We start from the raw sequence: 12,268 nt of genomic DNA on the forward strand, positions 1-12,268 counted from the left end.
ATTTATGATCAAATAAATGCAGGCTTGGAAACCATAAGAGACTTCAAGAATATTAAGTAAATATTGCTACCAAGTAAAATGAATATTAAGTATATTAAAAAATACTTAACCCAAGCTTTTGAATGGGATTGCAAATTTGAAAAAACAGAATGTTTAAAATTTAAATGCAGTTAAAAGCAAATTATAAGCTATCATAGCAACCACAGTTATCTTTTTAAAATGAGATTTAAACAATTTCACAGTAAATGTTTCACTAAATATTGCAAAAATGATTTAGCTACCAACCATTTAAGAAAGACCACGAGGACCCACAATGTAATGTTAAGTCATTACTTCAGTTATTAAACATAAATTATTTTCCTGTTATTATATTACAAATTTCTGTTAGTAGTACAATTCTTTCAAATTTTCAATACAGTTCAATAAGTGCTTTATTAGCATGACAATTGTTACAATGTATTGCCAAAGCATAGTTACACACAATTAGTTAGTACACACAGTTAGACACAGTTCTCTCTCTCTCTCTCTCTCCCTCTCTCTTTCTCTCTCTTTTATTTACATTCCTCATGTGCAAGACTTATGTAGTATTCTTATGTGACTTGCGTGACTGGTGGTTTCTCAACAAATCTCCTTTTCTTGTTTTTTTTTTGTCCCACAACAGTCCAAACGGCGATCACAGGGTTTGTCTCTGGACTCAATCTACCATTGTCTGAACCGAACAATCCTGTACCAGCTCTCACGACCACACAAAACAGTCCCACAACAGGTCACCTTGCTGGATTCACTACGTGTGCTGACGGTAAACCGAAACCTCGTGCTGGGACCTGGCAACCATGACCAGGAGTTTGTGGCTTGTCTGGCCCACTGCTTGATCAACCTGCACACGGGGAGGTGAGAGAGACACAGAGGTGGTATAATGTTTATGAATTTAGAGCATACAGATGTTTGGTTTTATAGCAGAAATATTAAGTTACAGGGATGGATAGATAAGTCTTTTGAGATGTTTTCCATTTGACATACAAAGAGACTCAAAAAAATTAGATTAAAAGTTGGTGGGTAGATGTTACATATGAGGTGTGAAATGAATAAATAGGTAAATACATCAATGCATTTAGATAGATGGGTAGACATACAGTATATGAGTTTTGAAATAAATTTACATAGTTTTGTTTGAGCTGTCAAATAAGTACATTTAGATTGATGCATAGACTATATGTAAGCAGTAAAAAAAATTAAAACATTTAAATGCAAAGATACATAGGGATAGGTTTATGGGATTATGTATGAGCAGTGAAAAATGAATAATTCCTCTTCACAGTCTCAGGATTGTTTGTGATTGTGCGCCTCTGCTGTTGTGAGTCACTGTGAGAGACTTGAGGAGGAGGTTTATGTTGTCATGGCTCTGTATCCAGGCTGACTCAGAAGTTTGGCTTCAGAGAGACTAAGAAATGAGAGAGGATCGGAGACAGTGAGCAGAATCACTTTAATCTGTTAGTGCTGCTCTCTGTGTCTCTGTGCTCTGCTGATACAGGAAGATCAATAACTTCAACTGATTTGATTTTGAGCGACTGATGTGCTGAAATGATAGTTCATTATTCTTGCTGTTTGTGTTCTAGCATTCAAACTTATAATATTGACTGACATGAGAATGTTCACATGGTGCAGCACAAATAAAGCGCTGGCCAAAAGACCATGGTGTCTTCAAATGTATGAGTATGGTGTGCTGTATCACTGTGCCACAGGTCAACATCACTTTCATGTTCTCTTACAGTAGTGTGGAGGGCTTTGGTTTGGAGGCAGAGGCCAGAATGACCACCTGGCATGTCGCGGTTCCTTCTGAGAACGAGTCGAACAATGTCCAGAGCCAGGATGTTAGCGAAGGTTGTTCTTTTTCTCTTTTTATGACTTTTTATATTTTTGCAAACAAAGTGTGTGGTGTATTAAAGCATACAGTTTTAATACTTAAAGTGCATCACAAAGCCTCATAAAAACCATTATTGATATCAAACTTACTTTGTCCTTTTTGTTGTGTTTGTCAGGTCGTCAGTTGCTGCTCAAGGCAGTGAATCGTGTGTGGACGGAGCTCATGCACAGTAAACGGCAAATGCTGGAGGACATTTTTAAAGTGTCTCTACCAGTCAATGATCGAGGACATGTGGACATCGCCACTGCTCGACCTGCTTTAGAGGAACCTGCTGCTAAAAGCTGGCAGAACCACCTGGGTGAGGAAAACATCCAGTCACACACTCAAATTTTTACTTTATAAATCCATCACATTCAGATTCTCCCACATAGTTTAGTTTTAGCAGCTTGTTGCTTTCACACTCTTTCCTGTGTCTTTGTCACTCTGCTTATTTTTTTCTTGTTAAATATTTTTGCAGTTTTCTTACTGTGTTGAACCTTCACTGTTTTGCTTCTAGTCCATGAGAAGAAATGCATCAGTAGGGGCGAGACCGTTGCCCCATCGAATCAGTCCAAACTGTCTCGAGTCAGCAGTGGCTTTGGTCTGTCCAAACTTACTGGCTCCCGTCGCAGCAAGAAGGAAAGTGGAATGAACAAGAACAATCTTTCTGCACAGGTAACTGTCAAAATGCATCTATCTAGACCTGTATCTATCTCTTGGGGTGTTCCGCAGGGATCAATTCTTGGTCCAACCCTATTTTTGTTATACATGTTGCCTTTGGGGTCGATCTTTAGGCAATGTATGTGGATGATTACATCTGTACCTTTCTTTTGAGCTTGATGACTGTACATCATTTGCTAGTTTTTCTGTGTGTTTGACTGTGGTAAAGGGATGGTTGATAAATCATTTCCTACAATTAAATGAGTTTATTAGATTTGGGAATAGACACCCTGAGGAAGAACTGGTTGAGAATTATGGTCTATTGTCATACAAAATGCATGGAGACTTTTAACTAATACCAGAAAATGGGATCATATCACACCTTGATATGTCCTTCATTGGTTACCCGGTAATTATAGGATCCAATACAAGGTGTCTGTGTACAGAGCATTGCGCAATCAGGCTTCTGATGTAAAGGACATGCTGTCTCCATACCAGTCTCAACGTCATCTGCGTCTTCTCAGACCTTGCTCTTAACTGTTCCACGGTCTTGTTTAAAGTGCAGTGGAGATTGCACCTTTTCAGTTGCGGTTCCTACACTTTGGAATGCCTTGCCGCTATTCATAAAACCCTTGTCAACTATGAACTTAAAGACTTGTTTATTTCATCAGGCTTTTGGCATTTGACTGAGTCTGTTTAATGTGAATGATTTCGTTATGCGATTTATATTGGTGTTATGCTGTATTAGTATTGTATGTTTGTAATGTTTTTTTGTTTTTTTTTAGAGTTTTAATTATCTCAGGACTTTAGTCCATTCTTAAGGTTTTGAAAGTGCTTTATAAATAAAAGTTGAATTGAGTTGAAAATAAACTGTCACAGACGTGGAAGTGATTTCACCACTGATCTTATGGACTTGCACAGGAATTGTGTGCTCACATTATTTTGACTGTCCACAGGAAACCTTTCAGTGGATGTTCACGCACATTGCTGTGGTCCGGGACTTGGTAGCAATGCAGTACAAGGAGCATCAAGAGGTAACCCTTTAATTTCAAACATATGCAAAAGTCAAATAGATATTTCAGAATACTAATAATTGCTGAAATGTTTTAAATGGAGGGGTCGCTAAATAAATATTTTCCCAGTTCTGATTGTAGTGGAATGATTTCTACAAAAAAATAATTTTGATGCAAATATGCATTTGTTTTCTCACAGAGACAGCAGAATGCGCTGAAGTATGTGATGGATGAGTGGGCAGGGATTGAATATGAGCTGCTTCGGGAGAGGGGCCTCTGGGGGCCTCCTATTGGCTCCCACCTGGACAAGTTTCAGTTGGACATGACCGAGGGACCCTGTAGAATGAGGAAGAAGATGGTTCGGAACGACATGTTTTACATTCATTATCCCTACGTGCCTGATCCTGACCCCAACGCAAGCACTCAGGTTAGTGTACTTCCTAGTGTACTTTTTTTCTTGTAATTTTTCAGTGTAAAGGTCACACTATGTATTTTTGTCCGAAATTTTCGCACGTTGAAAAATAAATATGACCTCACGTTATGTGAATCACGTTTACACACTACCTCCGAAATTTTCGTCCGTCATAAAATTCGGATTGGGTTCGATTTTTTTTTTTTTTGCTTTTTTCACATCCGTGGCAAGCATTTTGAGAGGTGTTTTGACAGTTCAGAGCCACCGTACAAGCGAACGCCAAAATCCAGAATGGCGATTGTTAAGTTCATCCACTTCATCTCACAGCACAAAGCTCTGTATATAGATCCTTGCACACTGAGTTCACAGAAATTGGTGGTCTTCTTTTTAATATGTGGCTCTAGTATCGTTAGCAAAGCATCAAACTGAACCACTAACATCCTGAAGTAAACTTTGAATCTCCCGTGATAATCCCACTGCTCCTTAATAAGGAGGGGGAACTCTCTGTCCTCTCTATATCTCAGGATTAGATGGACCCAATATTTCCTTTCTTTTTCTTTTTTTTAAGAAGCGAGAGGACAATGTAGCAAATTTCTAAGTGAGATGAACATAATTAATCATAAAGGGTTGTTATCAATTATATATCCATCTTCAGGAATTAGCTGTAGCATTAATAGTACAATAAAATGATTAGTTCGTCCGCAGTACGGACCGTCTATTGACTCTAAGGAAAATTATTTCTATGGCCACGACAAATAATTTCCTTACTGAAACATTGCTCCCCGAGCATGTAACAAGACCGGACGTTGAAGTGACCTCGTTCTGAGAGCAGCAGACACAGACAACCAAGTGTGAATACATATGGATGTTTATTAAACTACACTACAGGGGAACATGCAACATCGAACTAGACACAGACATACACACATTAAACATAGATGCCAACGCAAGGAAGGCATGGAGAGAGAGAGAGAGAGAGAGTGTAATGGCAGGATTTACACATCAGCTAACTACAACCTGTTAAGAACCATCAGAGAATCACATCACCTTAATTAAAAGGGGTCGAAGCCTAGAAGCGCATCTAGATAGTTAACAAGCAGTTACTTGCATGGGTTTTGTGGGTGCTGAGTAAAGCATCCTGGTGCATATATAATGCGTAGATTCCTGGTGATTCAACAAAGTTACTGAACTTAAAACTGCCGGAAGGGGAGTCGTGAGGTTTCCAAGGTGATAAGTGTGTCTCCAGGGCACAAGTAAAGAGAAGACTTGCCTTTTCGGTGTGGGAGAAGTTTTATCTGGTTTCCCTGTAACACCCATTTTGGTTAGTTTGACCAATAACAAGGCACATAGTTTCAGCGGGAAAGTGTTTCTTTGTCCCACTTGACACCTCATTTGCATGTTTTACGACTGATCTGGAGACAGGTGTAATTTTCCCCACAGTACAGTAAAAACAGTGTGATGCATTTCACGATCACATAGTGTACATCATTGTGTGAGGAATAAAGAGCAGATCATTTTGATATCAAGAAAGAGACATCTAAAAGGTATTAAACCAGAGATACATTCATACACCTGAATATGAGTGTTTAGAGCTTACTAATACGAATAACGAGTGGTAACTAGGCTAATATAATAAGGAAACATACAAACAACACATGCATATACCAGATACATTTGTAACTGATTAATTATGGTCTAAATAAAGAAAATGCCTCTATGTGTGTGTTATGTATCTTGTAATCATGGGGGTAGTCCACAGGCCTGGTACCGAGGGTCATTTAGTTCTCTTGGAATGTGTTTGAAGTCCGATGGAGAGACAAGATAGTCGATCTGTTTAGCATCTTTTTGACAGTGGGGGAGACAACCCTTGGCAATTAGCACCCATATAGCGGTAGAATGTGGGGCCAGGCTGTGAATTATATGCAAATGTCAAAAGGCTAAAAGGGTCTCTTAAGACATAAAGTCCCAATGACCATCAAGGATCATAAGCAGATGTTACAACAACAAAATCATCCTCAATGCTTGAGGACTACATTTAGTAGGCTACTGTTTTGCGAATTTCTTCGCAACGGATTAATTAATACGCATCGGACTCAGTTTTCAAGGTTTCTGTGCATGATGAATTTTTAGGATTACGAATATGAAAAAACACATACGAAAATTTCGTACTCAGTGTGCAATGACCTTAAAGGAGGTACATGTGTATTGTATATTAGCAAATTCTGGCTGCCCGAAATAGAAAATAAACTTAATTAAGAAATAATTTTCTTTAACCTTATTTTACCCCATTTGAAACAAGTCAATTGAATTTGCCTATAGTCTCAGTCAAAGTCAGCTTGTGTGTAGATAGTTGATATCTAATAGTTGATAATCTGCTCTGAATGGATCTTTTGTAAACTCTCAAACTTTAATTGCCAGCATTAGCCATATGATGGCAATGACTTCACATAAGAAGCCTGAAATGCAAACGACAACGCTCCTCTTGCCTTATTGCCCATTTATCCCTTTTCAGAATCAATCACAGGTGCCATTAATGGGTGCAATGGTTAACATACCAGTCCAGGTACAAAATGAAGTGTGCCTAAACTACAGTCTTGCTGTACCCCCTCAAGCATCTGCATTGCCACATTAAGTGTAAAATAAAAGTCCCAAACCTTTTGCATTTGTCTGTTACATGATGAGGCGGCGTATGTGGATTGACGCCTTCGCAGAATGCTTAAAACGCTGTTTGGAGATGTTTTCTCTGCTGTCATTCCTGTTGTAAATATTTCATACACAGGGAAACCTCTAGAAAAATTGGTTTAGGACAGCTCCATCCCTCCCATTTGCTAATCCCTTGTAATCCATATTATAGAATGTGAAGTGGGACAATATTCAGACAAGAATGTTGCATGCTATTTATAACTAACTAATTATTGGTATTCATATTGTAGTTTGAGAGCTGAAATAAGTCAATTCTGCACCACTACTGGCACCAAACAGAACTGCAAAAATAAAGACCGTTTCACATACTTCACACATCTGCCATTGTTCAGCAAACAGATACTGTAGACCCCCTAAACTCCCTCCATTGGTTGAGCCAGTCTCACTACATCTGGCCCAGCTAGGCCGCTCAAACAAACAGATCACAGCTCTGTTTTGTGTTGCCAGTTGTTCAGAAATTATACATTTCAGTTTCCTAGATGTAGATATATCCTTGTATATAGATATTTTAGTAGGAATTTGATATACAGCATGACCATGTTTTTCTCTCTAAAATGAAAATTTAAGTTTGCATACAGTTCCAGTTTAAACGTTTGGACACATGACTGAATTTTTGTGTAATCTTGAAAACCTGCTGATCTAACAGTGTGTTTAAATTCGCATTGTGGGTGAATATTAATTCTGTTTAGATAATAATTATGAACTATATGTGCGTAAGGAGTGATGGACACGTGTCTGTGCTGAGCCTAAACTGTGTTTGCATGCCTCTGACTGGATTATTCTTCCTGTCACTGACTTCCAAGATTGTATTTTTATCATAAAGGTTGTTTTCATCATGACTGATAGAAACACAAAAGAAGAGTTAACAAGGACTAAATTAAACAGTTAACATTTCAATTTCAACCCTTCCAGAAACCGGTGCGCTACAGACGAGCGATAAGCTACGACAGTAAGGAGTATTACATGCGGCTGCTGTCAGGGAACCCAGGGATGTACCAGCACTCCATAGAGCAGAACACAGAGGGAGAGACCACACAGCAGGAGCCTGAACATGGAGAGGACACCATCGCAAGGGTCAAAGGTCATTTTACCATGACAATGCTCTCTATTACTTGATACAGTGAAACTACTAAAACTACTACATAAAACAAATACTATTATTAATACAATGATTTTTTCCCTTTTTCAAAAATAAACTACTAGTAACTAGAAATTCTACCACCTCTTCAAACTAAATGGAAGAAACTGGCTTCTGAATGATCTGATTGTCTACCTATTGAAACTAATGAGCATGTAATATTATAAGAGTGTTGTATGGATTGACTCAGTGTACTGTGTTGTGTTTTAGGTCTGGTTAAGGCCCCTTTAAAGCGGTCCCGCTCTACAGCGGATGGAGCTGACGAGGACAGTCAAGACCAGCTGCAGGAGTTGCTGGAGTCAGGAGCTATGGACGAGGAGCAGAAAACCGACAACACCACACTGCTCCGCCTGCTGGAGGAGGGAGAGAAGGTCTGCAGCACACCACAGCTATACATCTGCCAGTCACTGCTAGTCACTGTTTTCAATGCAACAATGTGGCTTCGGAAATTTGGGTGCAAGCTTTCTAATCTGAAGCATTGTATTGATCATTACTGTTGTAACAGCAGTTAGTCATTTACTGCTCACATTATCCTCCATCAGTATGAGGGAAATAATTAGTAATATCTGTCTGGTTGGATGATTAGGCTTATTTTGCTTTTTGAATTTGAACTGATTGATATAAAACATGTACTGAGAATGTGTTTGCCGTGTATGTTCGGATAGATCCAGCACATGTACCGCTGTGCTCGAGTTCAGGGTCTGGACACCAGTGAAGGGCTGCTCTTATTTGGGAAAGAACATTTCTATGTGATTGATGGCTTCACAATGACAGTCACCAGAGAGATTAGAGACATTGAGACACTCCCTGCAAAGTAAGAATTTATATTTTGGATTCTGCCCTTCAAAAAAATGACAAAGACTCACTTGTAGCAGATCATCTGGTATCTGTCTGTCTCTCTGCCATTTGTTCTGTCATTCTATTGTTCTCCATCTAGTTATCTCTATCTATCTTTCTATTATTTGTTTGATCTATCTATCATTCTATTGTTTTATCTGTTATTCATTCTAATCGTTCTATTGTTCATTCTATTATTCTTTTTCTATTTCTTAGAATTTTTATTTCTTATAATTGTGACAAATCTGGTAACTTTTTTTATTAAAAGAAATTGGAAGTATTGATATTTCCCATGAATCCATTATGTGGTTATTTTTAGATTATTTTAATATATTAACGATAATTGGCTTAAATCATTCTGTGGAATTTTGCTGAGGCCCCTGTTTGAGAACCACTGCTTTAGTGGTTGCACTGGGTCTATACGCTGCTTGTTTTTGTGACATTTGCAGTATGCATGAGCCTATCATTCCCCGAGGGGCCCGGCAGAGCAAGAGTCAGCTGAAACGAACCTGTAGCATCTTTGCTTACGAAGACATCAGAGAGGTGCACAAACGTCGCTACCTGCTTCAGGTGTGCAAACAAACCATTTAGCTTGATTTTTTGCTTGAACCCAGATAACACAATGGGCAGCTTTCGTGTTAATGGCAATAATGAAGTTGTGCTTTGCTGTCTTCATCACAGCCCATGGCAGTAGAAGTGTTTTCTGGAGATGGACGAAATTATCTGTTGGCTTTCCAAAAAGGAGTCCGGAACAAAGTGTATCAGAGGTATTGTAAACACCGCATCCCACTAGCTGGCACAAAACAGCTCTGTTTTGGTTGTAGATGTTACACTTTCTGACAATTTTAGATGAAATCTTGCACTCTTCTGTCAAATGTTGTCACACTCAGCAATTAAGAATTTAAAAGGGTGACAATCTAAATTAATTCCTCTGACATTTTCTTAGATTCTGTCATGCACTGCAGCTCCCCATTTTGACAGCAAATCATTGTGAAATTTGACTATATTAGAGCAGATGTACCACACATTCATACGCAACTGTAATAGACTGCATTAAGATGCAGCTCATGGGGCAAATTTACCCGTTATGTGTGTTTGAAGTCTCATATGCTTATTAAATACTGTAAAACACTGTGAAATATTTTTACAATTTAAAACAACTTTTTTCAGTTTTAATATACAGTATTTTAAATGTAATTTATTCCTGTAATGGCAAAGCTGAATTTTCATCAGCCTTTAATCCAGTTTTCAGTGTTACATACAATAATGCTTCAGAAATCATTCTAATATGCTGATTTCAACCTCAGAAAACACTATCACTGATGAAAACAGTTGACTGCTGAACATTTTAATGGAAACAGTGAATTTTTTTCACTGAAAATTCAAAAGAGCAACATTTAATAACTGAGATCTTTTGTAACATTATAAGTTCCTTTACTGTCACTTTTGATCAACTTAAAGGGATAGTTCACTGAAAAACAAAAGTTTTGTCATCATTTACTCACCCTCATGCCATTGTAAGCCTGCATGAGTTTCTTTCTTCTGTTGAGCACAAAAGATTTTTCATCTTCTTTTATGTTAAATAGAAGAAAGAATCTCTTTACTTTAGTTTTTGGATGAACTATCCCTTTAATGCATTCTTACTGAAACATATTACAAAGACAGTTTTTAATAGTAATTTAATTGTTGAAGAACCTCAGAAAATAGTTGTTTACACAAAGCCAAATCATGTTTTCTAGGTTCCTGGCAGTTGTTCCTTCACTAGCCGATAGCTCAGAATCCGTCTCTGGGCAACGTCCCAACACCAGTGTGGAACAAGGGTATGTTACCCTCACATTACAAGATTAAGAAGTGAATTTAGAGTTTATTTAGCAAATTTATTCAAATAAACTTTCATATGCGTGTTTCTTGGTAAATAGGTCTGGTCTTCTCAGTACGCTGGTCGGCGAGAAGTCAGTGACCCAAAGATGGGAGGTGCGGTATCTTCACTTTAAGGTTTTTGTCTGTTTGTTTGTTTTGTTTTCTTGTTCAGTGTTGCTTATGAAAGACTCTTTATTTGCAGAGAGGTGAAATCAGTAATTTCCAGTATTTGATGCATCTCAACACGCTGGCTGGCAGGTCATATAATGACCTGATGCAGTATCCTGTTTTTCCATGGATCCTGGCAGACTTTGACTCTGAGGTACAAACTTGTTTTTGATCATTCCTTGTAATAAGTCCTACAGCTCAAAATGTTGAGAACCACAGTGTTTCAAAAGTCAGATCTTCTTCCAGCAGATGTCAGTATATTGGCGTTCTGTTTGGAGAATTTGTATCAGTTCAGTGTCTTTTCTTTTGCAGACTGAGCTTCAGTTTTCCAAGTTGAAAATCTTGATTTATTCCACAGGAACTGGACCTCAACAATCCAAAGACATTCCGAAACTTATCCAAACCCATGGGAGCTCAGACAGATGACAGACTGATCCAGTACAAGAAACGATTCAAAGACTGGGAGGATCCTAATGGTGAGTCAGAGACCCCTGTTGATGATCTGTTAGCTGTGCTTGTTATGCTGAGACTTTTTAAACATGTTTTTGTTTCTTCACAGGCGAGACTCCAGCATATCATTATGGCACTCATTACTCCTCTGCAATGATTGTGGCTCATATCTGCTCAGAATGGAGCCATTCACACAGATCTTTCTCAGGCTTCAGGTTAGTCCTACATGGCCTGCTCTTTTCTTCATTTGTTGTTTTCTACTCTTTACTCTGTTTTAGTTGTTGTTTAAAGTTTTTCTTTTCAAATTTCAAATTTGGACAAACCTTCATGTGGCTAGATTGGACAGTCTTGAACTGGGCAGTCTTATCATTGTTCTTTTATTCTTCAACATCCATTTTTATGCTGGTGGAAATATATTTTGCAATGAATGGTACTAAATAAATAATCCACAGTCAAACCAAACAACAAACAAAAGTGGAAGAGCAGACTGGAGACCAGCTGTCTCCACAATAAGCTTAGCATCTTCTGCACCCTCACAAATATTTACAGTGGGGTTTTTATTCCCCATCCAAAACTACTGTTTCCAAGCATTAATAAAGAAATTCCTCTGTTTCTGACAAGAGGTTGTAATTAATGGACAGTAAAGGCCTGTTCACACCAAAAACAATAGCTATAATGATAACTATATTGGTGTCCACAACAATAATGTTCTGTTTGTTAAAAGTGCATGCTGCCTGCTACGTTAAATGCTCAAGCTCTTTAAAGTTGTGTTTTCTGATGGGCTGTCAATGTTGTTATCATCCCTAATGTGATTAGATGATCTAGTTTCAAGAAAGATTGAAGCTGTTGGTTATATGTGAGTTTCATTCTGTGTTTTCAGGGAGGACATTTTGATCTGGCCGACCGAATGTTTCACAGTGTACGAGAGGCTTGGCTCTCTGCTTCCAAACACAACATGGCTGATGTGAAGGAACTCATTCCGGAGTTCTTCTACCTTCCTGAGTTCCTGCTCAATTCCAACAACTTCGATCTTGGTAAGGATGAGATTGACAGCTAGCCTGATCTGTACCCTAAATACAACCTCTCTCTCTCTCTTTATTTTTTTTAACATGGGTGTGTTATTT

General features: G+C 38.3%; 1 protein-coding gene across 1 annotated transcript in view; it reads left to right on the top strand.

Annotated features, from left to right (window-relative positions):
* wdfy3 (WD repeat and FYVE domain containing 3) overlaps positions 1-12,268 on the top strand; it is a 78,786-nt gene that overhangs the window by 58,607 nt on the left and 7,911 nt on the right. The window contains 18 exon segments of the mRNA XM_058775444.1: positions 662-891; positions 1,772-1,881; positions 2,040-2,222; positions 2,421-2,578; positions 3,520-3,597; positions 3,776-4,003; positions 7,604-7,772; positions 8,040-8,200; positions 8,495-8,643; positions 9,116-9,236; positions 9,348-9,433; positions 10,406-10,486; positions 10,586-10,640; positions 10,729-10,848; positions 11,053-11,170; positions 11,254-11,304; positions 11,307-11,359; positions 12,025-12,178. Coding sequence (XP_058631427.1) covers positions 662-891; positions 1,772-1,881; positions 2,040-2,222; positions 2,421-2,578; positions 3,520-3,597; positions 3,776-4,003; positions 7,604-7,772; positions 8,040-8,200; positions 8,495-8,643; positions 9,116-9,236; positions 9,348-9,433; positions 10,406-10,486; positions 10,586-10,640; positions 10,729-10,848; positions 11,053-11,170; positions 11,254-11,304; positions 11,307-11,359; positions 12,025-12,178 — 2,305 coding nt within the window.

The sequence above is a fragment of the Onychostoma macrolepis genome, chromosome 05, assembly GCF_012432095.1.
Source record: "Onychostoma macrolepis isolate SWU-2019 chromosome 05, ASM1243209v1, whole genome shotgun sequence".
Taxonomy (NCBI): domain Eukaryota; kingdom Metazoa; phylum Chordata; class Actinopteri; order Cypriniformes; family Cyprinidae; genus Onychostoma; species Onychostoma macrolepis.